Consider the following 27,756-nt stretch of genomic DNA (forward strand, 5'->3'; position numbering starts at 1 on the left):
TGGCAGAGTTGTAACAGTACCATTGTTGGTGATTTCAATGGGATAACGAAGAAGGTGACCTATAAGATCTTGATCAAAAACTTCACTTGAATAACTTTCCCAAAGTTCATCAGCAATCTTATTCACTAGTTGAATACATTCTTCACTTTCAGGATATTGAAAAGAGGGTTCTAAGAGTCCAAGGTGCTCATACCATAATGCCAATCTAAATCCATATATTTGACCCCTTGCTGGCTGTGCTGTTGCTAGATGATGAGGTTGAAATGCTCCCATTGCGATCTCTGAGTCTCTTGCACCATCCATTGACCTCTGGTTGATGTTGGCTGATCCGATGATTATGTACTCATCATCAACTATTTTCATATTTGGTATGAAAGAAAATGTTAATTTTACTCAGTTTTATGGAATTCAATATAATTAAACTAAATTTGAAATGATTATGTTATGATTATGTAAATATGAGTTGATCACTCACCGATCATCATTTTGGCATGAACATAGATCATGAAGCGACGAGCCTGTTGAGCTCTACTATAATCAGAATCTGGTTCTGGTGTTTCTGGAGGTGCATATTCTCCAATCTTCTTTGTCTCTCTGTTACCTAGGCAAAAAAATGATAAATATTCTCTAGGATTTGCTTTAATTCCATTCCTTTTAAGTGCTTCAGTAATATCATAATACATCATCTCCATTGTTCTTCTTTGCCAATCTAGAATTGCTTGAACTGAATCACTCTCAGGAATACCTTCAGGCCACATTGGAATCACAATGTAAACTGTAAACCTTTCTCCTGCATCTATTTTACTAACTATTTTTAATGATAGCTCTTTCGGAATAAGATGCAAGGCATTGATGTCCTCATCTCTTATATCTTTTGATTTCCAATCAAATGAGCTTCCAATGAAATACTGATTTTCTATGTAGATAAAATTCTTTGCCCGCCGAATTGCATTTATATAAGCATCTTGAATGCTTCTATCAATGATGTTGTCTTTTCCACTTACAAGGCCAACTGCAGCTGCATCTTCAGGCCTTTCAGGAAAGCCAACAACAGCACCACCATCAATGGAACGAAATAATTGAACATTCCATGTCTCTGTGTCTGCAGATTGCAACACAGGCAATGGCCGAATTATGTTTGCTTCAAGTTCATATTGTGGAATCAGAAACTTTTCTCCAACTTGCCTTTTCCACCTCTGTTCAAAATTGTAAAGAACATCCCAAGCTACAGGCCCTTCTAGCTTACAATGAATATCATGCCAAGGCTCTCTTGGACCGCCTTTATTGATCGATGCGCCTTCAAAGTTTGGTTGATGAAAGTCATCATGATGGATTGAGTCCAAAGTCTTGAATAGAGGATGATCTTGTGTATCATATCTTCCATCACATAAATCAATGCCTCCAATAAAACTGACAATTCTTGTTTTATTTGATGTGTTGTCAGGCATTTCACAGTCAACAACAACTGTTTTCTGATGGTGAGTAAACATAGTAGAGATTTCAAATTCTTGAACTTTGCTTCTTCCATCATCAGGATTTCGAGGGCACAAAACGCAATGCACTTTTGTGTTCTTGAAATAGATCTCAGTTTCTTGATCATGGGTTGCCATCAGACCATCCTTTTTTAGTTGCTCAACAGAAGTTCTATCATCCCAAACTAACACAAGAACTGTAACACCTTCATCAGCTTTTTTCTTCAGTAACTCTCCAAGTTTTACATCTCCTCCTGGTTTAGGCCTATTAGGATCTCTTACCAGAGTTATTTCAGTATACACAGACCAACCAGTTATGTAAATCAAATGCTTAGCATTACTAATAGCATCAAAAATTTCTTCCCAGCATCGATGAGCTTCGTAGCTTTTTCCTCCTAAGAGAATTCTGGGAATAAAATTGTTAGGAACATGAGCATCCTGATATAAAGTAACACGACAACCATGTCTTTGATTAAAGAATGTGTAAGGAACTCCATCGTATCGCGGATTTTTTATTCCTTGAGACCAATTAGTGTCTTGTGTGACACTAACATATTGCAGCTTGACGTGAATCTTGGAGCCAATGGGATTGTGTAGTTCATCCAATATCTCGACCCATCGGTCGATGATATACCCTTTGATGACATCCTCAACTGGGATATAAGCTCTGCCAATTAATGTTGCCCCAACAAGTTGATCATCTTTCACTGTGAATATTACATTTGAGATCAGATGGGCACAGTAAATGTGGAAAGACTCGAACCATTTGGGGTTATAAGGTTGATTTGTTATCATTCTTGTTCTTCCAACTCTTGCCTTGTCAAGATCAACCGTTGCATACAGTTTAGAACCAACTATCTGGAAAACAAATTTAATTATAATTGTCACATTGGAGGAAGAAAAAAAATTGTTTATGAGAATTATTTTTCAGTGCAAGAAAAGAAGAAAGGATTACCTCAGGTCTACAAAGCACCATTCTTTTCATTTTGGATAGAAATCTTTTTCCACAATTTTGCTGTCCAATACCCTCCAAATTTTAAGGAAATAAAACACAAAAGTAAAACGGGTTAAGGGATTGAAAAAATCTATAATTACATTAAATTGCAATTTGGAATCGGACGATAGCTTGAAAATATTATTATTATTATTATTATTATTGTTGCTGCTGCTTTATGCCTTGTCTTTCTATCCTGGGCTTAAAGCCGTCGCTAAAACGTGGGCCTCGATGGGCCCATTTTCTTCCTTAGACTAACAAGCAGTGGATCTCGACGGCACAAGATCCAGCAAGAAGGATAACAAATTATTATGAAGCAACACCTATTCACCCACTAGCTTCTAATCAGAATTAAAGGCCAACAAGAAAAATCTTTTGTTACCGTGTGATCTAGCATTTTGGGATTCTTATAATTTTTTTTTTTCAATTCATATAATCATGTCACATTTCATTCTTGAAATCTCGATTAGTCTCACAGTCTCATTCATTTTTCTACATCTCAAAAAGAACCAAGATGGAAATATAAAGAAAAGTATATATCTTGTAATTTTTCAATTCTTGAAAAAAAAAAAAGAACGCATGCACTTACCTTACTGAACAAATTGAATCCACAGCCATTTTGAATTATATCAATCTCAAATACTGTCACAGAAAGAGTCCCATGAAGCAAACGTGGCATTCTTTTCAATCTTTGTAATTAATCACCGGAGCAGAAAGGGTAAAAATATGCCTGTAAGAATTGCAACAACCACAAGAAGAAAGGTTCGCTAGCATATAGCACCAACCCTAATTCAAGAAATAAGTAAAAGAGTTGCAGTAGTAAGATTCAATACTTGGAGATGGCGATGACAAACCTTGTGGAGAAATCTGGTGTACTGTTAAGAGATTCAAGATAAGTTTTTATCATTATTTATAGATATGGAGAGAGAAAAATAGAATATCATGCATTTTGAAGATGAAGGAAGAGATATATTGCTCAATACGGTTCAAGTTAGAATCAATTCCCGCCTTTGCTTCCTTGGATTTCAAGTGCCAAGCCACTCTAATGTAATTCCACTTTATAATTTTTTTTATAAATTTCAATGGTATATTCTCTATGAAACCCTTCGGACTCTGAAATCCACCAGTATGACTAATTTGAATTCATATCGGGTAGGTGTACTGGCTTGACTAATTTGAATTTTTTTTTTTTTTTTAATTTAATCATCCTCCCGATTGTTTAAAGGACTTTATATCTAGAGCTTAAATTTAAGACTTTTGGTTAAAGCAGAAGGGATCTCTATGGTTCAATCTCACCTTCCTAGACAAAGTTAAGCTTTTCTTGATAATTAAGGTTTGAATCGAAGATACATTCCTCTTTAGGCCCCGAATCTTCTATTAATAACTCCGACGAAATGGGCTTCATAATATCCACTAAAGATTGAATTGGGCTTCTGATTCAAGACACTACAAAAAGAAGTTTTCAAAGCAAGTAGGGCCCAACATATCATGTACAAAGCGGAGAAAAAATTCTAATGGGCCTAATGTGACACCGAAGATGAAAAGGACATATCGAGAAGGGGATCATGGTTATAATTTGTGCAGATTAATGAGGCAAAGAAGCAGAACCACATCTGACCTGAATTTATATTTTCTAAAAAAAAAAAAAAATTAAGCACCACTAAATTAGTCTCCTTATAAATATGCATAACCAGAAGGTTGACATTCATTAATAAATCCAAAAGCTTCAGACAGTCCAACAAATTAATTAATTTATAAGACGAAATAGAGGACTTCGTCTTCTTCCCCAAACAAAAAACATATGTATTTGTTCATCAATGGTTTTTTCCAAGTCAATCAACCTCCAACTGAAAGAGAGACCTTCTTCTATGTATTTATTCTTATGGGTAGGCAAACTAAACTAATATTAAATAATATAATTAAGGAAAATACCATCTAAAAATTAATATTAACTTTTAATTTCCATATATGTAATATAATTAAGGAAAATACGTAAAGTATGTACCCAAAAAAATGCTATTTTAATTTAATATAATAAAGGTGAATTTTAGGAGTTAATTATATGGAGTCACTAAAGGCAATAGAAGAAATAAATTTGGTACGGGGAAGTGGGGGACCGGATTTTTTGCTTTTAAAGTACAATTAATGCTATAAAAAAATAATAGAGATTTCTTGAATTGGCAATAAATATTTATTATTATTTTATATATATATATTTACACCACTAAAGAATAACAAAAAAAAAAAAAAAAAAAAAAAAGAACGAGAATCTGTTACATCACTTAAATGCATTTCAAATTATGTATCCACGTGTACAATAAATTGTTTTGATTCAAATGATAGTATTTCTGATCATAAATTAAAAAGAAAAATATTTAAAAAAAAAAAACTCTTTTTTCGTTGATTTGGCATATGGAACGGCCCATATACTGAGTGTAAATATGCATGCAAGTTTTATCCTTTATTTTCTATATTCCAAATTATAAGTCAATTTAATATTTTTGAAAGAGAATTGAAGAAAAAAATAATTATTTTGAATTATAATAATGAAATTAAAAAAAAAATTATTTATTACAATTTAAATCGGCTTATATTTTGGGAAGGAGATGGTTTTATAACAGGTAGGATGGAATTGGGTAGTGAAAGAAGGGCAGAGCTTGTTATCATTTATTTATTGGGTTTATTATATGTGAAGCCAAGGCGAAGGTTTAGTTATAGTTATAAGTGTAGGTGAAATCTTTATTGCAACTTTAGACTTTTCTATCCAGTTCACCGACAAATTCACGAAATCTGTCTTACATATTTAGTACTGTGTCCACTTTTTCCATTTCATTTCTTCGCTAAGCTCTCTCTAAAAACTCTTTCATCATCTTCACTTCATTCATTATCATCATCTCTGCAAAATTATGGTACAATCAAAGAAATTCAGAGGCGTCAGGCAACGCCAGTGGGGCTCCTGGGTCTCTGAAATTCGCCACCCTTTACTGTAAGCTCACCCACTCACATTATTACATTTATATGTTTATGTACAAATATATCTTTCTTCTTAAATACACATATCATCTACAAATATTGATCTCTCGTCTTATATATGTATATATACACTCATGAACTGTCTCTCTCTCTCTCTCTGACTCTGTCTCTTTCTTTTAGATGCCCTGCATTTTCTTCTAGACATGCATGCACTTGACTGTTAGTTTGTTTTGACATTTTAGCTTGCATTATGTTTTATACGAGTAAAAGGGTATATAAACATATATACATAAAGCTAGGCATCTGTTTCTGTTGCATGATGTCTTTCTTTTTTTGTTAATTTGGTTTCGACTGAGATCTTTCCTGTAATTTGGGAGAAGAATATCAGTATGACGAATCCTGTTTTTGTTTGTGTGTAGGAAAAGGAGGATATGGCTAGGGACATTTGAGACAGCAGAGGCAGCAGCAAGAGCTTATGACCAAGCAGCTATATTGATGAATGGACAAAATGCGAAGACTAATTTTCCAAGGAGTGACCTGGAAGAGGCAAGGGATAATCATATCATCAACAGTAACAACAACAATGAATATCCATTGCCTCCTAAGGCTCTTTCTGAGCTACTCGATACTAAACTCAGGAAATGCTGCAAAGACCCTTCACTGGCTTCACTAACTTGTTTAAGGCTAGACAATGACAGCTCTCACATTGGAGTGTGGCAAAAACGAGGCGGTTCTAGTTCTAGCTCGAATTGGGTGATGAGAGTAGAGCTTGGAAACAAGAAAACACAAGTGACGGAAGAGGAGGAGGAGGAGGATGGATCGTCATTATCATCGGTATCGTCACTGTCATCAGTATTATCACAAGCAGTTGGGGATGAACGCAAAAATGGTACGGATGAAGAGGATAGAATTGCCATGCAAATGGTAGAAGAACTCCTTAATTGGAATTGACCCATGTCAAATTATCAAGAGAAATTATGTCACCTTCTTCAATTCCTGCAGACTTCTCTATATACATGTCGTATTCATTTACCATATATGTCATATGAGTATACGTACATCCTCTCTCTGTTTTACTTGGCTTCAAGAACTTAATTATTAGCCTTTTAATTAGTATTGGTGACTGAAAACACTTATAAGGGTATGACATATATAATATATACACATACATGTATCCTGATTCCTGACAAGTGCAAAGAGCAATCAGGAATTATATATTATGTAAGGGAAATTGGAGATACCTGTGGTTTACATTGGCTGATAACTTTTGTAATACAGAAGATGCTTTCCTTTAATTCTGCAGTAGGTTTCGGAGTTATTTATGAGAGTGATGGATTCTGTGTTTGCTTTTTCCATTGAAAGTGAAAACTTGTAATAAAATTGATTAACAAGTGACTGTCAATTACATATATATACCTTTAAGCCATGGCAAGCATGCTTAGTGATCAATTGTAAGGAATTATCACCTGCAGAATATATTTTTAAAAAATATCAGTATCCATCAGATTTTTTTTCCCCCAGTAGCCAAAAAATGTTGTTAGCCAATCAATTTGAGGTTTGATTTAGTTAGTAAACTTATGATCATAGATGAAAGATTCATCTCTTTCTGGTAATTTGTTGATATGCTCAAAGCAATAATGGTTCATTGCAGAGAGTTTGGCAAATTGGCAAATGCATGGGAAAGGATGTGGTCTAAAATTCAAGGGAAGATCCCTCAAAAGTCCTAACAACAATCATAAACAAGCCTAGAGTTTGACAAAAGGCACAGCTCTAAGTGGTTGGCCGATAATAAATGAATTGCTTCATCTAATCAAACGAGCGACCAATATTGATCTGCCATCAATAAAAAAGGACACGTTTGCTATCAATGTAATATGGGTGGGTGAATTGCAATAAAGCAGTAAGCATTCTTTGGTTGTTTTCCAGCTTTCAGTGCTGTTCAAGAGGTGGATGCTTCTCTATCATTCCTTATCTGAGTGCTTCTGTAGGTCCTCTCATTCTTTATTTATTTATTTGTTTATTTATTTGAGTATTAGGGTGAGAGGTTCGAACCAAGAGTCTTTAAACTAGATGGAATATACCTCTGCCAGTTCTATCATTGTTTGTGAAGCAGCATTGAACATAATTAGTGTTGGTGCTCATAGACTGTGAATCTCTAACAACATAGTTATTGGAATTCATTTCTTTTTTTGTACATATAAAGGTCAAATTTCAAGTCATTGCCAATTTAATATATAATCACTCTTCTTACTTAAGAACTTTTCACCTTCATTACTAACAATTTACTCTCACAACAACACTCTTAATAGAACTTTTACCTGAAAATAATTATAACATAAAACATTGGCAGAGTGGACTTGCGGCCAAGAAATGGCTTCAAATGCTGGTCAGATGATGCAGATCAGCAGATCCGATCAGTAAGGTATTTCACCAGTGAGTTGACTGGCTTAGCAGTGTCAATACCTTCAGTGCCCCTACGCTTAATCTTAATTCGAGCAAGGTAATCAGCTGCAATCCAAGAAAAGCTCAACATTGTTGCATTGCCAGGAGCATCAGACTCTTGCAACTCCAGTGACTTCTTTATCCATTTGGGATGGTAAGCAACCTGGTACCATGCCGACGCCTTTCTCTCGTATTGCAAGTTTTTCTCATCATCTGTGAGTTGCTCAACATCCAAATTCATTCCCTCAAAAACTTGCCTAAATTCTTTCTTCAGTGCACTATAAGAATGCTTAAGCCTCTCTTTAAGATCTCCTTGCTTCCTGCTATTGGACATCGGCATGGACCAAATGTGACCAGTAACCAACTCCTCTTCTCTTTTCACTTTATACTGTCCCAGAAGACCTTTCAGCTGTCCATCATATGAGCACTTTTGATCCCAGGCTTCAAGAATGTAATCAGCAGATCCCAAAACCTCCAGATCAGCATCATAAGGGATATCACCAGATAGACAATTAAGCTCAGAAAATGCAGCTGCATCATCATCACCATAAGCATCTATAATCTGGCGATAGAGTCTTCCCAAAATTTTGGTTGACTTGTATGATTGATACTCCTCCTTCCCCATAAAATCCGGATACATTTTGGGTTTTAGGTATGGCGGCATAGTTACAAGTTTGCCAGTCTTGGGGAAGTCAACAGCTGTGGCCGCCAATTCTGCCAGTTTTATGCAGTTTTCATCCAAAGCCCCATGTTCACTCAAATCAGCATGAACAACATGAGCATTACAGATTGCCCCCAGATTCTCATTTACCATGTTTTTTGCAAAAAAATCTATAATATCCTGCACATTTATTACAGAAGTAATCAGATGCTTTTATGTGGTAAAATCAGAATTCTAAATATTGTATTCCTCCAACTAAGCTAACCTAGAACCTGAATCTTAGTAAGACGAGTACACATTTCATTATTAATAAACACAAATGATCTTGTTCATCAATATGCTTTGCTCCTATATCGAAACATTTCTCTAAAGCCAAAAAAAAAAAAAAGGCTTACCAGGATGGAGAAATTTTGCGGAACTTCATATTGTCATTCATAGATTCCAAAATCACGCCACTAATTAATGTGTAATTCACCAGGTTCGTGCAATGGCAACTAATAAATAAATGAACTAATACTACAGCACACCTAATGTGCAGCAAAGGTGGTTGCTCAAGACAATTTATAATGGCATCATCTTCCCTAGCAGAAGTACAGTACAGTTACTGTATATTTAAGTCAGGTATGAGTTCACCCAATACTATGGGAGAGAATAACAGGGCAAAAACTTGTTTCGTAAAGATAAGTATATTACCTTCAGTAACCATATGTAAGAGAATAACACAAAATAGCCCATTAAACTTCAAAGTTAACACTCAAATAAGTACCTGATGACTGACAGGGCGATTCAAGAGTTTGGCTTCCGCAGCATCATATTGCATTGGTGTCCAGCTCTTCTTACTTGGAGGAATAAGGTTATCATCCCATGTCACAAAGTACAGATCTCCATCCAGGTCACTTCCAGAAGCTTCATTTGTGTGAGGTCTGTCACCCTTCTGCGGGAAGACAAGGCAATCATGTAAATGGTGTAGACCAGGAGCATCAACAGCCTCCAGAATTCTTACATCTCCTGGATGAAGACATGGATTTTTAGCTATCACCACGGTCCCTTTGATTACTTGCAGGTTTTTCTTGGTCTCACTAAACTTTGAGCCATGCTTAGAGAAACAGGTCTCTAAACATGGGTTAGACACTTGGATAAAGCACTGGCCTTGTTCGAGCACCCCTAGTTCATCCAAGCAGCCCATCAACCATCTCCCTGAGGTCACAAAGATTCTAGCTTTTTCTCTAAGGCCCCAAAACTGTGCAGCTCTAATACAAGTTAGCATGCCTCGTAAATGAGGTTCATTTTGAGGCTTGAAACCTGCACTTAACATTATTGCTGCAGTGTTACCTTGCTCAGCACATGATTTAGTGATGACATCAAATGCAACATCGGCATCAGTTAGCATCTTATTCAGTTTGGAGACCATAGCTGTCTGCATTTCCCAAAACACTTCATCTGAAACATTTAGAGTGGAAAGCAAGGTTATTATCTGCCTGTTTAAGAAACCAGGCTGAAATCTAGTCCAAGAGCATATCTCCAAGGTGGTATGGTTTGACTGGAACTTGTTCATACTAGGCCTCAAAGACAGGCGGATCCCATCACCTTGAGCCGGCCAGCAGGCTACAACTCCTTTACAACCAGCATATCTAATCTGGTAAGCACAAGGTAGATTAATGTCCAACTTCAGTTTTTCAGCAACTTCCTTTGCGAGATCTGGAGTTATCGTGCCAATACCATCAGAGAAGATATAACCATTCCTCTCAATATCCGGAAGGGCATGATTAACTTCAGATGATGGAACTTCTACAGTAGCATATGTAGAAGAGAAACACTGGCCCATCCGGGCAGCACATTTTGCAATGTTCCTGTTGGTGAACCTCCCCATCCACTTCCTGATTTGGCCAACACTAATTTTACCATCTTCGGCAAAAAACCAAGCAGAGCGATCTCTCAATTGATTGGATGAGAAGGCTAAAAATGAGTATCTCCGGCCACACAAGTTAAAGCCATCTGTCAGAATACTCTTCACCCTTCTGAAGATTCTTGTCTTTTGAGAGAAAGAGGTAGACGTTATGTCTCTCACTATAGGAGCAACATAATAAGTAAGGGTGTTTGCATTGATTGTCTGCAAGCCCTCATCCATGAAGGTTACCCTTAGAAACCGATCAGCAATATTTTTATATTTTCTCAAAACTCTATTGGAAAGTTCTACTTCAGGTGGCAGGCAATAAGCTCTAGTTGGTGTAAGAGCCAAGCGCCTAATTTCCACAATATCATCCAGCTGTTTAGAGCGCTTAAAGAGTTTGGGGTTCTTCAGCAACCATTCTTGGACAGCTTTGAGCCCCTTATGAGCATCAAACACAGGTTGCTTGTAAGAACAGATGTGCTTCAATGCAGCGACATTAATATCCAGAGATTGGTTTCTCAGTAAATCAAAGAAATTGTCAGATAGTTGGTGTTGATTGAATATTCCTTTATGCATCACAGCATTCACGAGGAACATTATCTCAAAAGCTATCCCTTCCTTGTGATGAATACAGAAGAAAGGATCTGACATAGGCATCCCATAATCTGGTTCATTCACAATCTTAAGCGGTCGTCGGAGGGAGTCCTCCTGCACCCTTCGTTCTTTTAGAAAGTTCCTCGCCCTCTTCAACTTTGCACCGTGACGAGGAGGAATCGAAACTCTATAAAAGTTGCACCTGCCAATGGCACCACTGGGTGTAAAATCAGTGGTCCGAATCCAAGGATCATCATCATCCAACAAATCAAATGGAACAGAGACTTCAATGTCATCATCCGCAGTTCTATACCAGACCAAAGGTGCGGAAGCCAACTGCAAAAGGATAACTATACATGAGGTGTCGGTGTACTGCTTTACCTCATTGATGTCTCTCACCAAGAACTCCAACTTAAAATCACATCTGATAATTGCATGCTTAGTTGTGTCCTTGATGGAAAAGGCAGTGTCCATGGTGAAACAAAACTTGCATGTCCCATCGAAAGGATCCACAAGAAAATCAACTCCAGAAGAAGGTCCTCTCCAACCAACCAAGAACTCATCACGGCTAACCAAGGTTCCAATCTCAATACATACATCAGATAATTTAAAAGGAATGTTTTTTCTCCTCCTCTGATTCAAGTGAAATGGATTTTCAGGCCCTAGACTAACCTTCAGCGGCCTGTCATTCAGGAAAAGCTCACAGTGCCCTGCAGCATTCTTAGCCCATGTAGCTGATTCAGCCGAGGCAAAGTGCACAAATGCATGGGGCTCTACCCTCTTATATTCATGTGTTCTATGGATGGCTGCAGCGTCAGTAATCTCAAAATTTGGATAGGACTCTGGGGGCGTCCAGGATGTCTTCAGTCTACAACGCCAAACCTGTCCTATCTCCTCTTCCAAATACGCCACTAAATCTTTTGCTTTGACATGATTGTCAAATCCACCAAAACTAACTTGAGTTACGACTGTGTCTTTCTCACTTTTCTGTGTCTCCATTCTGTTGGTGCAGATTTACCAATTTCGGGAGCCAAAAATTGCAAATCAAAATTTCCCGAACAGATCTCTGGTAGAGCCTGATAAAGAACGAAACAGGTACATATGAGGAAAAAAATGCAGAAGAACTTTTTAATCTTGAATAAAAACCAATAAATTTATATCTAATGGACCAATAAAAATACCCAAAACATCAGCAAAAGATATAACAATTTTATAATACTGTGTAAAAGTTCCTCAAGACAAATATAACAACCTCCATTTTCATAACAAATTGCAGTGTGTTTTCATGACAAATAGCAGTGTTGTTCTGAACATTCCATTTCCTTCTCTTTGATTAAGATTCTTAAAAGACAAATGAAAACTTGAAAGTAAGCAGGTGATCAATGGCGCTAACTGGAATTCCCATGCAACAATGGAAAAGCACAATGAGGTAGATTAGTTAATTTTAAATTTAAAAAGGATCCCACTTGATCCTAGAATTTCAAACTCAAAATTCATTCCTTCTGTTCTCCAAACTGTGCAGAAAAAGCACGAGACACAAATTTCGTTCACATTTCCCTTCAAATCAGAAAATTAAATTAACCCCACTATCTCAAACCAAGAATTCAACTTTCCACTGACAATTAATGTCAAATAAGGTACATCCAAACCAAATAGAAAAATAGAAAACAGTAGTCAATTACATTTCACATATGAAATTAATCCTTATCAACCAATTCCCACTAGTGCAATCAGCTATACAAACAACGAAATGTATATATCAAACAAAATGAGTATCGGAATGTAATCAAAGAAGAAAAGCCCAACTAACCTTTTTATCGCTGATGATCTTAATCGGTTTTGTTTTAATGGGTTCTGTTTTGGAGAGAGATACAGCAGGTGAGTAAATCGTGACAGAGTGAGACGGTGAAGCAGCAAAAATAAGGGGCATGATATTTATGCATGCTTTCTTATGGGTAGCTTCGAAGAGAAGTTGTTCTGCGTCACCTTAGAGGAGAAGTTGTTCAAACTTCAAACAGAGGTAGTGAGTGCGTGATAGACAATTTGTAGGCCCCACAGCATCACTCATTTCTGTTCTTCATAGTTGACTCACCAATCAAAATACTACCTTCTTGGCTAATTTATTTAACATTCTTTTAAGAGCTAATTTATTTAACAATAATTTAAACATATACGTTAAAAAGTATTATTCTGTCACAACATATATAAGTTGTTTAAAATTTTTACACGTATATTAAATAAACAATCAATTCTTTTAAATTATAATAAAATCAATAATAATTTAATTAAATTATCATTTATTTCAAATCAAGAAGTATTTATAAAGCTAGTTATATTATTCAATATAAATGAAGACAACATTGAAAAACATCTTTTATGTTCCTTAAAATACTCAAAATGTTTTATATTTTTTAATAAAATAAACACTTAAAACCGACTTATATAATAAAATACTTCCTCATTTCTTTTTATATATAAAAATTTTTTATTTTTTGTGTTCTTTTTATATGGGAAATTTTGCCTAATTTTGTAATTTTGAGAACCATGCCGATGTGAGAAGTCTATTTCACCCTTATTTTAATCATTTGTGAAGCTTTTAATATAGGAGATTCTCAAGATAGTAGCAAACAAAGATATAGATGAGTATTAAATGTGAAAAATTTTTGGAGAATTGATTTTTTACATCAATTTTCTTTAAAAAAATATGCTCATATAGGTGATTTGATTGTTAATTAAAATAGAGTTTGAATAGAAAATGACTACAATATTTTTAAATTGACCACAATGAAAGGAATTCTTATAGACTTCGTTCGAATATTTGAAAAGTTAAGTGATTTTTAAAGTATGTTTCAATAACCAAAGATAGCTAGAAGGTTAAATGAGTATAAATTAAAAATTTTCACACAACTTTCCTAAATAAAGGACCAAAAAATGAATTTTTCTCTACAAGTCACGACATAAAGTTTATTTTTTACAACCATCTTTACATTGATATTAGACGAGGAATAAATGAAATATTAAGGGTAAATTAGAAAAAAAAAAAAGAAAAAAGTTGGTTAAATTATTTTCTTAATTTTGGTAAAAAATTAATTGTGCCTTTATAAAAAGAACGGTGGGAGTAACAAGAATTCAAACGTGGTTAAATAAAAAAAAATCTAAAAGTCTTAATTTTAAAATTATTTTTAAATTAAAATTTTGCTCAATATACGATAAATTTGATAATATACTCGAAATTTATGTTTTAAATATACTGAGCCCATACATGAACCCATAAAGCCCAGTCGCTCATCAATAGATCACCCTCCGAAAGGGCTGGCCCATATCTGAAAACGGTTGACGTCAACTTTGCAAATGCTCTTTACTAGCCAGGAGGCCTTGATCCTCCAACCCTGTGGTTAACAGCCAGACACTCTAACCGAGCCATTCCAGCTTAATTTTATAATTATTATTATACTAAGCATTTGACATTGATGTCATGGAACCACTATTTCTTTTTCTTTTTCTGTTTTTTTTTCTTCTAATTTTTAATTAATGAATCGAATTGGCATATCTTTAAACTTGGACAAAACGATCCTTATCTCGATAAAGAATCTGCTTTTGTATATCCATCATGCACTTGTCACTATTACAACAACTGTTTTTTTTTTTTTTTTTTTTTTTTTTTTTAAATACAAGAACTTAATTATGAGACTGATGTTTTTTATTTTTGGAGTTCTTCAACATTTCCTCTGCTAAACCCAACCGTGAATTGCAATTTTAAACTCTATTTTTAAATAGACTGTTTTGAAATAATTATTTAAAAATTGATGATTTTATTCAATTTCAAAGATATAAAAATTAAAAGATAAATTCGATTTATGATTTAAATTGAAGACATTCAGCACTCAAAATCTTATAAATACTTATTAACGTGAAATTTCTTTTAATATGAATATTGTTGTAAGAGTGAGTAATTTTCAAACTCTTTCATATATGAATATTAACTTCAAAAAATTAGTATTGGTAAAATTTCATTTCAGAAGGGAAAATATGTAATATTTGTACAAACTGACGAAGGTGAAAAAAAAAATGAACACGACCCAATAGAAGAAGTATCGCTTTTGTCAAAGAAGACGAGTATATTCCCATTCATATGCCGGGAATATTCTTCATTAAATTTTTTCGCATTTTTCTTTCTCAATTGTCAATATCCCAATTCGCGGAACAAGGTCATTGTTTTTTTTTTTTTTTTTTTTTTATTTTTGTTGGGTTTTTATGCGTTATTAATAGAAAAATTATCAATCGTCAATTATACGGCGACAGTAACAGGAATTCATACCCGGCGACAGTGATCAGGAGCAGCAGAGCAGAGAGATGAAGTTTTGGAAGAGCCTGAGTATATTGATAGAGGATACTTTACCAGAGTGGAGAGACAAGTTTTTGTCTTATAAGGATTTGAAGAAACAACTGAAGCTGATATATCCCAAGGACGGTGACAAGCCAACGAATAAGCGGCCGAGATTGGATGCTGCCGTGGCGTTGGATAGAATGGATGGTGAGGATCCTAGGGAGGAGAGTGGCGGTGAGGTGGCAAAGGAGGTTATCGATTTCGTTAGGCTTTTGGAGGATGAGATGGAGAAGTTCAATTCTTTTATTTTTGAAAAAGAAGAGGACTTTGTTATTAAATGGAAGGTACTTATTTCACTGTCTTTTTCTTTTTTGACTTTTTTTTAATGAGTTTTGTTGTTTAGAATCCGATTGGATTGAATTTATATGTCAAATTGGAATTTTGGAAATTTAACATGAGAATCTACATGAGGAATTTATATGTTACAGAACAACTATGATCAAAATTTGAATTAAAAATGGGAAATTTCTATGTAAAAGATGGAAATTTTATGGTTAAAGGTTTCTAGTTTGAAGGTGGGGAGCTGCTATTTGCTTTTTGTTCATTGGAAAATGGAAATCCCTGGAATCTAGGGGGAAAGGGGAATGAATTCTTGGTAATTCTTTTTCTGCATATTTTTCATGATTCATAGAGTAATGTGCTATTACTAAAACTTGATTGTTGACATGGCCTATACGCCAATTGATTGACGTAGGAACTTGAAGAAACAGAGATTTTTTGCTTTATGTATGCTATATTTCTACATGCTTTGTTATTGGAATCTTCTGTATATATGAAACTCTGGTTTTGTTAAATATTATTAATAATTTGAAACTTGTATATGTTTGGAAATTGCCATTGTAACTTCTAGTTGCTGATAATTTGTTATATTTATTACCCACCACTTGCCACGGTTCTCTGGATGGCATTATATTTTGTCCTTTTTTTTTTTTGCCTTTTCTGATGTATGCAATATCTTGCTGTATGTTTTGTGTCAGTGAGAATGAGAACTGCGATACATGAACGTATATTGAAATTTCTTTTCTTTTGTCTTGTTTTGTAATGCAGGAACTGCAAAATAGTGTAGAAAAGGCCAGGGATTCAAATGAAGAGCTGATGAAAGTAGGGAGGGAGATAGTAGATTTTCATGGGGAGATGATTTTGTTGGAGAATTACAGTGCTCTTAATTACACAGGTGTGAATAAATATATAATGGAGTATCAGAAAGATAAATATGGCTTAAATATTTGATTTTCCACTTCTACTAAGATTGTGAATGTGAGTTCTATATGTTTCCTTAATCCAACAAAAATGACATTATATCCCCATTCACAATTAGCATGTGATGCTAAATATTGCCTGTAGGGTACAGACATTTAGTTAATGTAAGTTGACATTATGGTGGCAACTTGAGGACAATTAGGGCTAACACAAAATGCTGAAGGCTGATGGCCGTTCTAGTTGAACTTCACACAATTTCAACTCCTACATATTTAATAGAATAACCATAAAAGGGAAAGAAGTTTCGCACCAAATGGTTTTATTTTAATCTGATTAATCTTCTAATGATCTTGACAAGTTGACATTGAGGTTGTCTCTTTCAAGTGTGTTTGGATTTGAACTGATTCCAATCTCGTTATTTATGCACAGGCCTCGTGAAGATATTAAAGAAATATGACAAGCGAAGTGGCGCTTTAGTTCGTGTGCCCTTTATCCAAAAGGTTATGCAGCAGCCATTCTTCACTACTCATGTGCTTAACAAGCTTGTGAAGGAGTGTGAGACGATGCTTGATCAGCTCTTCTCTAAAAATGAGGCATCTATTTCACCTAAAGCAACTGAAGATGTAGCAGACTGTGATCCTAGAACTCCAACTGAAAGTAAGGAGGGGATTATTAGAGTTCCAAAGGAACTCACTGAGATTGAAAATATGGAGAGCATGTACATGAAGCTAACTTTATCAGCACTGCGTGTCCTGAAAGAGATTCGGAGTGGAAGCTCGACTATAAACATGTTCTCTTTGCCCCCTTTGCAAAGTAATGCCTTGGAGGAGGATTGGAAGAAAGTCCCTGTCTTGGAACAAGCTGCCAAATAGAGTTTTATTTTCAGAATCTAACTTCCCTTTTTGTATAAAATTTCAAATATTGGAAGGATTCTCCAACTCTTTCTTTTTGGGTTGATACGATTTACTTTGCTTTGATTGTTGTGTTTCTTTGCTAAGTAATTGTGTAACCTTATTATCGAGCTCCTGAAAGTTGTCAACTTTTGTGTCTGAAAGAAGTTGGGTGCTTTGGATCCCTTGGACCTTTGCCCAAATTTGGTTTAGTTGGTTCTGATAGGATATTTCAGTTTCTTATAGCTAGTCTCTACTCTCTAGAGTGTCTTGGATTTCGGAAATAGGACATTTAGCTTTTCTGGTTTTAATGGAGATTATATTTTTAATTTTTCTCACTGATATGTTCTCAGAAACACTTGAGGGAAATTTCGGATATCTACAAACAACAAGCGCCTGTAGCTCAGTGGATAGAGCGTCTGTTTCCTAAGCAGAAGGTCATAGGTTCGACCCCTATCTGGCGCGTTTTTTTTTTTAAACATATATTTCTTTTTTCTTGCTCTTTCCTACCCCACCTCAAGAGTGATCAACCCGACACGCAATTTCTCCTTTCGTTTTTCTTTCTTTTTCTTTCTCTTTTCATCACTTTGTTTTCCCTCTTGTTTTTGTGTTTCTTCTACACGTCTCACACATGCACATACGGCAACATATGCATATCAAAATTTCATCAAGATCGGGTAAAGATCAACCCGATATGCAATTTTTCCTTTGGTTTTTCTTTCTCTCTCTCTCTCTCTCTCTCTCTCTCTCTCTTCATCACTTTGTTTTCTCTCTTGTTTTTGTGTTTCTCCTTATGGATGACCAACCTAACATGTGCTTTTCTATATATATCCTTTTTTTTTTTTTTTATGATTTTTAGTGATTAATGTCCTTTAGATGATCCACCCAAAACTTACCCTCTATCTGTTAAATTAAATAATAAATTGTCTAGCAAAGCTATGAACATGATCCTTAATTATGTTTATTTTCCATACATTTTCCATTGTTATATTATATATATGTGTGTGCAAAACTTGAGGTTCAGGCCATAATTACAAAAGGCAAAAATGTCTATTGTTGCAGAAGCCCCTGGCTACCTCCAAGTCTTTTCTGACGGGTCTGTAAAACGCTTTGCACCAGAAACATTCCCTTCAAGGCAACCCCATAACAAATACAAGTTTAAAGATTTAGTCATTGACCCATCAAAACCAATAACTGCAAGGCTATTCCTTCCTGAATCTTCTGCAAGTAGACTTCCAGTTCTAGTTTATTTTCATGGTGGTGGCTTTTGCGTTGGCTCAACCACATGGCTTGGCTACCATCACTTTCTTGCAGATTTCTCAGTCACATCCCAATCCATTGTTCTTTCTATTGATTATCGTTTGGCACCAGAGAATCGCCTTCCGATAGCTTATGACGATTGTTACAGCTCACTTGAATGGTTGAGTCATCAAGTGAGTGTTGAACCTTGGCTACAGTCAGCAGATCTTTCTCGTGTCTTTCTTTCTGGAGACAGTGCTGGAGGGAACATTTCACACAATGTCGCTATCAGAGCTAGCAGTGACAAACTTCCTCATGTTAAAATAAAAGGACTGTTGCTGATACATCCTTATTTTGGGAGTCAGGAAAGGACTGAGAAAGAGATGGCTGACGGAGCAGCAAAGGATGTGGAGATGAATGATATGTTCTGGAGACTAAGCATACCAGAAGGATCAAACCGCGATTACTATGGATGCAATTTTGAGATTCAAGATTTGTCTGTAGCTAAATGGAAAGAGTTTCCAGCAGCTGTTGTTTATGTGGCTGGCTTGGATTTCTTGAAAGAGAGAGGAGTTATGTATACATTGTTTTTAGCTAAGCAAGGGGTTAAAGAGGTTGAGCTAGTGGAGGCTGAGGGAGAATCTCATATATTTCATGTGTTTTCTCCTGATTCTGAGGCAACTCGCTTGCTGCAACAACAGATGAGCAAGTTCATTCAGAGCCATTAGAACTGAGATTTGTATTAATGATATAGAAAGTGTGGAATCTGCTGGACTCTATTAATCAGCAGATATGACAATAAATTCTGCATTCAGAGGATTGAAAACAATCTTCTTCATCTTCTTTGATGCTTTAGTTACATAAGCAACATATTAGTGAACTTTGATTTTGAATTTTTTTCCTTCAAAATTCAAAATTTATTTTGGCAGAAACACATATAGTTCCAATATACAACTGCAGGATTTAAGGGCATACACATTCATTTAAGGCTCTGCAACATCTTATAAACACTTCTACTCATCAAAAGTGCTCATAAAACCACCAATAAAGCCAGCTCCATTGCAATTCCCACATAACATATCCTTTTTCCCTCTGCAATATATCTCATAATTAAATTGAATTAACACCAAAGACATCAAGTTAATATATCTCATGACAGGATGTCAGAATTTACCCACAAAGCCAACAGGAGTCACCAGCTTTAAATTGCCCATTAAAAACATCAACAGAGTTCACTCCACTACCTTTACACTGCGAGCACAAAACTGCACCTGCAAATCAGGCAAAAAAAAGAAGAAAGTCAGAAACTTTAAAGCTATACTTTGCATTACCAAATCAAATAAACAGAACCCCATAGTGGTGTACTCACCATTTCCATCACAATCGGCACAGATCACACTTTTTGGCTTTGGGTTTTGATTGCTTGGTGAAGCCTATTGATTACCATTTATAAATTAATAGCTATCAAGCATGAATAATTAAAAAGAAAAATACAGTATTCAATCAACATAGAGAAACAGAATTAACAGTATCTAAGGGAATGGAATCTGACCCTAGTTTTCACAGAGTGACGTCTAGCAGTAGAAGAGCTGTGTAGAAAGTCATGAATCCCAAGAATCTCTTGCTTGCCACAACTGGCTTTGTATGCCCCTATGCATCAAGAGACAGTAGTAAAAAAGAAAAAAAAGTTAGTGGCTAGGGTTGATGAGCTTTTGTATTAAGAGACAGGTACCTGAATCTTGCTTGCCTCTAATTGGTAGTAGCAGTTGTGAACACCAAGCTACAGCCATTGAAAGAGTTCTCTTCAACTTCTGTTCACTGTGTTCAGTGGCTATTTTGCATTGGTTTGCAATCATCTTGATTAGATTCTAATTGGGCTTTTGTATGGTTGTAGGCCTCTGAACCAGTTTTCATGGGTAAGGATTAAGCCCATATATAAATGTCTAATTAATTAGTGATGTGCATTCATGAAAATAATAAATTATGAATTGGCATTTGGAAGTTCAAAATTCAAATGAACCAATTTCATTCTTTTTTTTTTTCTTCTTTTTGGCATATGAGATTTGGAAAATAACAATGAAGATTCTACTTATTTCAAAAATTTTCTCTTCAATTTTTTTTCCTTAGTTAGTTTGGGAGTTGAAGCTTAAAGAATTAAGTTAGTAATTAAAATCAAAGTTTGTTATTTATTATTATTATTATTATTATTATTATTATTATTATTATTATTAATGATTTTATTAATATTTTACTATGATTGTAGATGGAAAAAATAGCCTAAAATATAGAGTTGGTAACAAGTGAAAAAAAAATCAAGATAAAATTCTAAAAGAAATAAAATTACATTTATTTTGATTTCTGGAATTTCTTATAATCAAATGTCTTTTAATTTTTTGCAATTGAATAATTTATTTTTATTTTTTTCCCTATTTTAGAACAAAAACTAAAGTTTAATTACTTTATAAAATAAAAATATTAAATTAGAAAATTACTTTTGTAATATAAAAATTATATATGTCAATAAAAAATAATTTTATTATTAGTTAAATGAATATTTTTCTGAAAATAATTAAAAAGTGAACGGATGAATCAAAACTGAACCCTAACCCGATATTTTTGCAAGGGCAGATTGCAAACTAATAACAGACAGGAGGGGTATTTAGGGCAAGTGGTTAAAAATGTCGCCTGGTATATTATAGCTTGGCTTCCACTGCGCAGCCCTCTCTCTCCCTCGTCGAGGTCTACGCTTGGGTCTCCTTTTTCTCAAAATCTTTTCCCAATTCTATTAAGCTCGCTAACCGTTTTGCTTTGCAGACTTTCCAAACCCTAATCTTAAAACCCAAATCCACCTTCTCACAGCCTCGCAGGTATACTCATCTCTCCAATTCCTAATTTCATTTTACTTGTTAAATTGTACAACCCTAATTTTTTCTCAATCAATTGATTTTTGTTTCAGAAGATCTAACCATATCTCGTTTGTTTTCGTAAGAAACACTAACGCGATTTTATATAGTTGAAGCTTTAATTTGAGATTTACTTGTTTGTTTATAGAACATGGGAGAAACAAGGGACAACGATGCATACGAGGAGGAGCTTCTCGACTACGAGGAAGAAGAAGAGAAAGCCCCTGATTCTGTTGCTGCCAAAGTCAATGGCGAATCAGCCAAGAAGTGAGTATATTGCTGGAACTATTTTATTTATATTTTGATATGCAAGTTTCTTTTGTTTATCTTCAGATCGGAGAGTAATGATCCCTAGTTCGGGGTACTTAAATTTAGAAAAGTAGGATTATAGAAGCTATGACAGTTAAATCTTACAAATTATATGGTGGGGGATAAATCTGTTAGATTATTGTGCCTTTTTGGAAGATGAAAAGTAGCTGTACTAGTTTTCAATGATTGAGTGATTGTGTTCTTATGCGCGGTTATAGAACTTTTTTTGCTTCACATAATTACTTAACAATTTAGCTTATACATATTCATAATGATTCCTGACTTTTTGTGCGTAGGGGGTATGTCGGAATACACAGTTCGGGATTCAGAGACTTCCTTTTGAAGCCTGAGCTTCTACGGGCAATTGTGGATTCAGGATTTGAGCATCCTTCTGAAGGCAAACCACTTAACTTTTTTCATTTTTCAGTTCATTAGCAGAAAAAAAAAAGTAAAATAGAAGTTAAAGAGAAATAGGTAAATGAAATTTCCATCCAATTGTGTTGATGTGCATGCCTTATACCCTGACCAATTTTCCCCTATGACGTGAAATAAAATTTACTATTGCTTACAAGAAACACTCAAGTGCAGCACCTATTGCATTTGGCTTCGGTGGCATGCTTATGGGCATTTGCTTGGCATATTGAGAGAGTTTTGTTTTAAGAAGCTTGAGGCATATGATGCTGTGACTGTTTGATTGCACACAGATGGATTCTGTGACGTTTGGAATTATTTCAACAAAATGTTTCTAATATTTTGGAGATAGTTTTTTGAAAATGAGGAATCAGAGTTTGTTGAAAAATGAAGACTTTCTAGGGTTTCATGCTTGTCTCATTGGATTTGTTTCAATATTTTTGGTTACATTTACGTGTTCTCATTTTTTGTTCTTTTCTGCAATTCTAAATTATGTTGTCTTTTACTTTCCAGGTAATATACCACTATAACACTCTTGATTTTGGAGCAGTATTCTGGTTTGCTATACCTTTCAATTAAAGGACATGGAGGTTATGTTTTACTTACCAAGGGTTCCTTGGATACAATTTTCTTTGGTTCTTCATCAGTTCAACACGAGTGTATCCCTCAAGCTATCTTGGGCATGGATGTCATCTGCCAAGCCAAATCTGGGATGGGGAAGACTGCTGTTTTTGTTCTGTCTACTCTCCAGCAAATTGAACCTACGACTGGCCAAGTTATTGCTCTTGTTTTATGTCATACTAGGGAGTTGGCTTATCAGGTATCTTCTAGTCCTATAAACTCTCCTACTGATGTATAATATATTTTATCTTTTGTTATCCTTTGTTTTGTTTATTGGATGATTTGTTCCTTAATTTCCTTGTTGTTTCATTTCTTGATAGATCTGTCACGAGTTTGAGAGGTTTAGTACCTATCTGCCTGATACTAAGGTTGCTGTCTTCTATGGTGGTGTCAATATCAAAACTCACAAAGACTTATTGAAAAATGAGTGCCCACATATTGTTGTTGGGACACCTGGAAGAATACTGGCACTAGCGAGAGAGAAGGACCTCTCGTTGAAGAATGTGAGGCATTTTATACTTGATGAATGTGATAAGATGCTTGAATCGCTTGGTGAGTGTTTCTTTTTGGTCCCTGCTTGCCTTTTCCATCCTAGTACCTAGTCTGGGTTCCTATTGTTCATTAATTATCGATATGACACTTGTTGCGTGTCTGCAGATATGAGGAGAGATGTGCAGGAAATCTTCAAGATGACTCCTCATGATAAGCAAGTTATGATGTTTTCTGCAACACTCAGCAAAGAAATCCGCCCAGTTTGCAAGAAATTTATGCAAGATGTAATGTCCTATGGCCAGTTCTACTTCAATTTAAGAAGTCTCTTTTTAATAATGCCAGATATCTGCAAGAGTCATATAGATTCTTAGGTCTTGTTGTCCGCCCACAAGTGGCTTTTCCTGTCTATATAAGGGGATAAAATGGGGTCTGATTGGGTGAGGAATCATAAAGAAACTAAATGTTAAATATTGGAAGGCATCAATGTTGTGCTTGGTGGATAGTTCATGTTTTCCTTTTCTTTTTTTTTTTTTTTTTAATCTGAAGCTTTTTATTTTTCAAGAATTTGGTCTGTATGTGGGTTTGGAGTCCGGGTTATTGGGTGTGAAAAGGAGAGAGAATGAGTTGGAGTGGGAAGAATGCGAAGAGTGGTGGTGGGGCCTGTAACAATGATAGATTATGTTGAGCGGCAGTGGCGCCTGTCTGTCCTAAATGCATTTGCAAGGAGACTATCAGATGGACCAGAATCTCGATTCAAGGGATGTGAATCCATCGTTCATTTCCTTCTGGATTGCATTAGCTTGAGGAAGGCTGCTAACATGATTTACTGTGACATTTGTTCCTTTCAGCCGATGGAAATTTACGTTGATGATGAAGCCAAGTTGACCCTCCATGGTCTTGTACAGGTATATATCTAGATGTTGATACTGTTTTGCTTTACTGCTCCATTGGCATATACTTACCTTACTAATGGAAATGGCAGCACTACATCAAGTTAACTGAGCTGGAGAAAAACAGAAAGTTGAATGATCTTCTCGATGCACTGGACTTCAATCAAGTTGTCATCTTTGTTAAAAGTGTGAACAGAGCAGCTGAGCTGAACAAGTTACTTGTGGAGTGCAATTTTCCCTCGATTTGCATTCACTCTGGGATGTCCCAAGAAGAAAGGTTAACATACTTTTACACAGGCTTCTGTTTATTTAAAGGAATAGGCTGTATTTTAATACTAGTATCGTGCTGCTGTGTTTTTTATGATAAATCCTTGTTTTTTCAGCCTTCATGATCATGCTTGTTTTGAGTCATGGTGATTCTTTCCAATGATAGTATTGGTGCCAGGTTATATGATGTTCTAGATTTTATCTTCACTGTTTTGTTATTGCAACAGGAATTTTATCATTTTTAACCTGTATGTATTTGATGGAAGTTGCTAGGTTTGTTGAAGTGTTTGTTATGCTAGTAGGACCATGATATCTAAGTCTCCTTTATTTTGCATTGGCTTTCTTACTGGTCATAGCTTTTCCTTCTTCATGAGACATCTTATTTGTCCTATAATCCCTATTTTATCTCATGGATGTAAAGAGAATGAGCAGGGTGATTAACTAATAACTGAAAATAAATGATGTTCCATCTGTTTCATTTTGTTCGCATGGTTTGACAAAACACGCATATTAAGAATTTAGTCAATAAAAGTTATTTTGCCCATTTTTATCCTTAACCCATTATGATACTAATAAAAGTCCTTCATTTAATGAATAATCATAAAGGGAAAAATAATTGTTTGCATATCTAAATTTAGAAATTTTGTAAACATTTTGACACATCCAAAAAAAGAATAACAAGCGGGACAGAGAGAGTATATTCTTTGTGTTCTTTTCAAATATTCAAGGACAAGAATAAGTCAATATCTAAATAAGCTATCAATGACATTGAATGCATTTATTAATAAGCAATTTGATGTTTGATTAGGATTTTGTCAATTTATTTTTCTTGAGTTCCATTATCAAAGTAAAATAGCTGTTTTGATTGCTGGTTTGCACTGATTAACATTTACCTCATATATAGTTTGCCTTTCTTTTCTGAATTTTTTGAATTTGCAGTTCCCTCTGTTTTCTTGTTGGGGAAAAAAATGCCCGTAATTTGTTGGTTTATAAATCTTATGGTTTTCTTTTATGCTGGCTTAATGTTGATGGGAGTTGAATTATTTAGCGCCATCATGATTATAGTTTCTAATGCAATTTTCTATCCTCATTTGAATGATTATGTAAGGTGGTATCTTGAGAAGTTGTTGTTGGTATTTGGTTGTCTTGCCTTTGATAATTGCTGCTGGACCTATTGAGGCTATTAGTTTACCTCATTTATTCTTTCTGCATATATTGGATTGAGAAGGTAATGATGTGCAATGAATTTGAAACATTTACCATAATTGGACTTAATTCTTATTCTTAACTTTCTTAGTAACAGTTACCATAATTTTTTTTCCCCCTTTCCTGAGGTCAGGCGTCCAATTAGGCACTTTATCCTTTCTGATGTATTTAGCTGAATGGTTCATTTTTGTAGGTTGACGCGCTACAAAGGATTCAAGGAGGGGCATAAAAGGATTCTTGTTGCTACAGATTTGGTTGGTAGGGGAATTGATATTGAACGGGTCAATATTGTTATCAACTATGACATGCCAGATTCTGCTGACACTTACTTGCACAGAGTAGGTTCAACAACAATTGTTCACTCTATTTCATATTTTTCTCGCTCTGCCACCGTTGAGTTGACTGGAGTCCTTGCTGAATTGACAGGTTGGTAGAGCTGGTAGGTTTGGGACTAAAGGGCTTGCAATTACGTTTGTTTCATCTGCTTCTGACTCTGATGTACTAAATCAGGTATGGAATTTACGTTTTTCTTTTCTTATTATATGTGTGTGTGTGTGTGTGTGTGTGTGTGTGTGTGTGTGTACTGAGTTTCAGCTGTAAATGATGGTATTTTGATTTCAGGTTCAGGAGAGGTTTGAGGTAGACATAAAGGAGCTTCCTGAGCAGATTGATACATCTACGTACAGTAAGTTGTTTTCTTGCAAAAGAATTATTTTGAAAATCATTTTTGGTGTGAAATCTCGTCTTTTTGTGGAAAATAAGTTGACAACACATTTTTTTGCTCAAAAGCTGGCACAACTTCTCATAACCTCTTCTTTAGTGAGAGAAGGGAAGAAAAATTAAAAGCCAGCAGCAGTATGTTCCTGGTTTAACAACTATTCCAGCTAACGGATATGAAGGTTTCATTCCTGATATCCCATCCCTGATAACCAAACGGGTTCTTCAATTGTTAGCTCTGTATTGCATATTGTGTTCATGTCTTACGCTTGAAAGGCGATGAGATGTTTTGTTTCCTTTATGCGTTTTCCTTTCATAAGGATGCTTGATTGTGTCATTGTACGGAAGAGATCGTCTTTGGACTTATTTTTATAATAGTCTTTTATTTGCAAGACTTGGATTATGAGGTGTTTTGCGCCTGATAGCTTCTTCAAATGTTTGTTTTGCAGTGCCATCATAATGAAGGTCAGAACAATTCTTATCGGTGGTAGAGGCCATTTTGATATGTTATTTGTTCAACATACTATTTAGTGCTTATGTTGGTCCTTGGGACACATGCTCCACTTGATGGATTATTGTAGACTTGAAACTCGAGGGGCCCTGCGCATGGGAAATGTAGAAGTAGACTTTACTAGAGTTTCTCGGAAAATTCTAGCCTCAGTTTATGTTGTTGATACCTAATTCAGATTTACTGGTGATGTGGCCATAATAGTTGAGTTGTGCGTAGTTAACTGAGATTGAATTATTTTTATTACGTAATGGGCCATTTGTCATCGCTTGTGATTTTTATTTTTTAGTTCTGACTATTTGGTTAGCCTGTTTGTAAATTACCTGTGTTGGAACTCGTCATGCAGGATGATGATCTTTGTAGTATGCAGTTGTGTTCCTATTTTGCAAGTTCCCAAGTAAAGTTATGTTTTCAAATTGAACTAGAAATGGTGAATGCTAATTTGTAGATATCCTGTTTAATTTTAAACTTCACATGTTGTAAACTTCGACATAACCTTGCTGCTAAGAGTAGTATTTGTCCATAGATCTTTGTGAATGATGTGGAAGTCTTCTACTTGTGTTTAAGCTAATTTTAGGTTCTAGTGGTTCGTTCTAGCCTGGTGAGTTTTGGTTTCTGGCTGGCATGAATTGCTCCTGTACTGGATCCTGTGATATGTAAAAGGTTTGATGTATTGTCTGGCAGCATCC

The 27,756-nt window shown here is 35.3% G+C and overlaps 6 protein-coding genes, 2 long non-coding RNA genes and 2 other non-coding genes across 14 annotated transcripts in view; 6 read left to right on the forward strand and 4 right to left on the reverse strand.

The window, feature by feature from the left end:
* Window positions 1–445, forward strand: LOC149493962 (uncharacterized). Its single transcript, XR_016322195.1, has 2 exons — window positions 1–54; window positions 153–445. It is a non-coding gene; the product is annotated as an uncharacterized LOC149493962 (long non-coding RNA).
* LOC105637642 (phospholipase D alpha 1) overlaps window positions 1–3,538 on the reverse strand; it is a 6,338-nt gene extending 2,800 nt beyond the window's left edge. Inside the window, exons 1-4 of the mRNA XM_089725168.1 lie at window positions 3,056–3,538; window positions 2,428–2,499; window positions 476–2,330; window positions 2–353 (exon numbers count right to left, since the gene is read on the reverse strand). Of these exons, the coding sequence (XP_089581294.1) occupies window positions 2–353; window positions 476–2,330; window positions 2,428–2,499; window positions 3,056–3,145 (2,369 nt within the window). The 5' untranslated portion in view covers window positions 3,146–3,538. The remainder of the gene's footprint in view (window position 1; window positions 354–475; window positions 2,331–2,427; window positions 2,500–3,055) is intronic.
* Window positions 3,539–5,293: 1,755 nt separating this feature from the next.
* Window positions 5,294–6,734, forward strand: SHN2 (Integrase-type DNA-binding superfamily protein). 2 transcript variants are annotated; one of them, XM_012221189.4, is made up of 2 exons: window positions 5,294–5,452; window positions 5,859–6,734. In XM_012221189.4, the coding sequence occupies exons 1-2, from the start codon at window positions 5,373–5,375 to the stop codon at window positions 6,388–6,390; spliced, it is 612 nt and encodes a 203-aa protein (XP_012076579.1). In that variant the 5' UTR covers window positions 5,294–5,372; the 3' UTR covers window positions 6,391–6,734. The 2 variants fall into 2 exon arrangements, with proteins under 2 accessions (XP_012076579.1, XP_020536673.1); XM_020681014.3 differs by lacking the exon at window positions 5,294–5,452 and adding an exon at window positions 5,531–5,580.
* On the reverse strand, window positions 6,554–6,908 carry LOC149493963 (uncharacterized). Its single transcript, XR_016322196.1, has 2 exons — window positions 6,856–6,908; window positions 6,554–6,736 (listed from the first exon to the last, which is right to left on the reverse strand). It is a non-coding gene; the product is annotated as an uncharacterized LOC149493963 (long non-coding RNA).
* A 679-nt stretch (window positions 6,909–7,587) lies between these two features.
* Window positions 7,588–13,043, reverse strand: LOC105637645 (RNA-dependent RNA polymerase 6). Its single transcript, XM_012221190.4, has 3 exons — window positions 12,838–13,043; window positions 9,309–12,103; window positions 7,588–8,722 (listed from the first exon to the last, which is right to left on the reverse strand). The coding sequence occupies exons 2-3, from the start codon at window positions 12,024–12,026 to the stop codon at window positions 7,841–7,843; spliced, it is 3,600 nt and encodes a 1,199-aa protein (XP_012076580.1). The 5' UTR covers window positions 12,027–12,103; window positions 12,838–13,043; the 3' UTR covers window positions 7,588–7,840.
* Window positions 13,044–15,087: 2,044 nt separating this feature from the next.
* LOC105637646 (SPX domain-containing protein 1) lies at window positions 15,088–17,716 on the forward strand. 2 transcript variants are annotated; one of them, XM_012221192.2, is made up of 4 exons: window positions 15,088–15,235; window positions 15,330–15,698; window positions 16,462–16,588; window positions 17,044–17,716. In XM_012221192.2, exons 2-4 carry the CDS (start codon window positions 15,381–15,383, stop codon window positions 17,484–17,486), a joined length of 888 nt encoding a protein of 295 aa, XP_012076582.1. In that variant the 5' UTR covers window positions 15,088–15,235; window positions 15,330–15,380; the 3' UTR covers window positions 17,487–17,716. The 2 variants fall into 2 exon arrangements, with proteins under 2 accessions (XP_012076582.1, XP_012076581.1); XM_012221191.4 differs by lacking the exon at window positions 15,088–15,235 and having other exon boundaries at window positions 15,249–15,698.
* Window positions 17,717–17,896: 180 nt separating this feature from the next.
* On the forward strand, window positions 17,897–17,969 carry TRNAR-CCU (transfer RNA arginine (anticodon CCU)). The gene has a single exon. It is a non-coding gene; the product is annotated as a tRNA-Arg (tRNA).
* A 439-nt stretch (window positions 17,970–18,408) lies between these two features.
* Window positions 18,409–20,621, reverse strand: LOC105637647 (protein BUNDLE SHEATH DEFECTIVE 2, chloroplastic). Of its 3 annotated transcripts, XM_012221194.4 has the most exons (6): window positions 20,476–20,604; window positions 20,296–20,393; window positions 20,113–20,176; window positions 19,918–20,014; window positions 19,719–19,835; window positions 18,409–19,432 (listed from the first exon to the last, which is right to left on the reverse strand). In XM_012221194.4, exons 1-5 carry the CDS (start codon window positions 20,597–20,599, stop codon window positions 19,757–19,759), a joined length of 462 nt encoding a protein of 153 aa, XP_012076584.2. In that variant the 5' UTR covers window positions 20,600–20,604; the 3' UTR covers window positions 18,409–19,432; window positions 19,719–19,756. The 3 variants fall into 3 exon arrangements, with proteins under 3 accessions (XP_012076584.2, XP_020536488.2, XP_012076583.2); XM_020680829.3 differs by having other exon boundaries at window positions 18,409–19,835; window positions 20,491–20,621; XM_012221193.4 differs by having other exon boundaries at window positions 18,409–19,835.
* Window positions 18,551–19,636, forward strand: LOC105637648 (putative carboxylesterase 17). Its single transcript, XR_016322198.1, has one exon. It is a non-coding gene; the product is annotated as a putative carboxylesterase 17 (transcript).
* Window positions 20,622–21,467: 846 nt separating the features above from the next.
* LOC105637649 (DEAD-box ATP-dependent RNA helicase 15) lies at window positions 21,468–27,483 on the forward strand. The gene is made up of 12 exons (XM_012221196.4): window positions 21,468–21,610; window positions 21,795–21,913; window positions 22,252–22,352; window positions 23,014–23,186; window positions 23,308–23,539; window positions 23,645–23,763; window positions 24,328–24,384; window positions 24,462–24,646; window positions 26,036–26,180; window positions 26,269–26,352; window positions 26,464–26,527; window positions 27,009–27,483. Exons 2-12 carry the CDS (start codon window positions 21,798–21,800, stop codon window positions 27,017–27,019), a joined length of 1,287 nt encoding a protein of 428 aa, XP_012076586.1. The 5' UTR covers window positions 21,468–21,610; window positions 21,795–21,797; the 3' UTR covers window positions 27,020–27,483.
* The last annotated feature ends 273 nt before the right edge of the window (window positions 27,484–27,756 follow it).

Source organism: Jatropha curcas, chromosome 8 (genome assembly GCF_041381405.1).
Source record: "Jatropha curcas cultivar XTBG-Jc1 chromosome 8, XTBG_Jcur_1.0, whole genome shotgun sequence".
In the NCBI taxonomy this organism is placed as follows: Eukaryota; Viridiplantae; Streptophyta; class Magnoliopsida; order Malpighiales; family Euphorbiaceae; genus Jatropha; species Jatropha curcas.

Bases quoted from the DNA above. Each gene is read 5' to 3' on its own strand.
- LOC105637647 (XM_012221194.4), bottom strand. From the start codon at position 20,599: ATGATTGCAAACCAATGCAAAATAGCCACTGAACACAGTGAACAGAAG. The intron at 20,015-20,112 runs GTGAGTACACCA...CCTGATTTGCAG, and splicing joins TGCCGATTGTGATGGAAATG to GTGCAGTTTTGTGCTCGCAG. The intron at 19,836-19,917 runs GTAAATTCTGAC...GATATATTGCAG, and splicing joins GACTCCTGTTGGCTTTGTGG to AGGGAAAAAGGATATGTTAT.
- LOC105637645 (XM_012221190.4), bottom strand. From the start codon at position 12,026: ATGGAGACACAGAAAAGTGAGAAAGACACAGTCGTAACTCAAGTTAGT. The intron at 8,723-9,308 runs GTACTTATTTGA...ATAAATGTGCAG, and splicing joins ATCGCCCTGTCAGTCATCAG to GATATTATAGATTTTTTTGC.
- LOC105637646 (XM_012221192.2), top strand. From the start codon at position 15,381: ATGAAGTTTTGGAAGAGCCTGAGTATATTGATAGAGGATACTTTACCA. The intron at 15,699-16,461 runs GTACTTATTTCA...TTTGTAATGCAG, and splicing joins ACTTTGTTATTAAATGGAAG to GAACTGCAAAATAGTGTAGA. The intron at 16,589-17,043 runs GTGTGAATAAAT...ATTTATGCACAG, and splicing joins CAGTGCTCTTAATTACACAG to GCCTCGTGAAGATATTAAAG.
- LOC105637649 (XM_012221196.4), top strand. From the start codon at position 21,798: ATGGGAGAAACAAGGGACAACGATGCATACGAGGAGGAGCTTCTCGAC. The intron at 22,353-23,013 runs GCAAACCACTTA...GTTCTTCATCAG, and splicing joins ATTTGAGCATCCTTCTGAAG to TTCAACACGAGTGTATCCCT. The intron at 23,187-23,307 runs GTATCTTCTAGT...ATTTCTTGATAG, and splicing joins CTAGGGAGTTGGCTTATCAG to ATCTGTCACGAGTTTGAGAG.
- SHN2 (XM_012221189.4), top strand. From the start codon at position 5,373: ATGGTACAATCAAAGAAATTCAGAGGCGTCAGGCAACGCCAGTGGGGC. The intron at 5,453-5,858 runs GTAAGCTCACCC...GTTTGTGTGTAG, and splicing joins GAAATTCGCCACCCTTTACT to GAAAAGGAGGATATGGCTAG.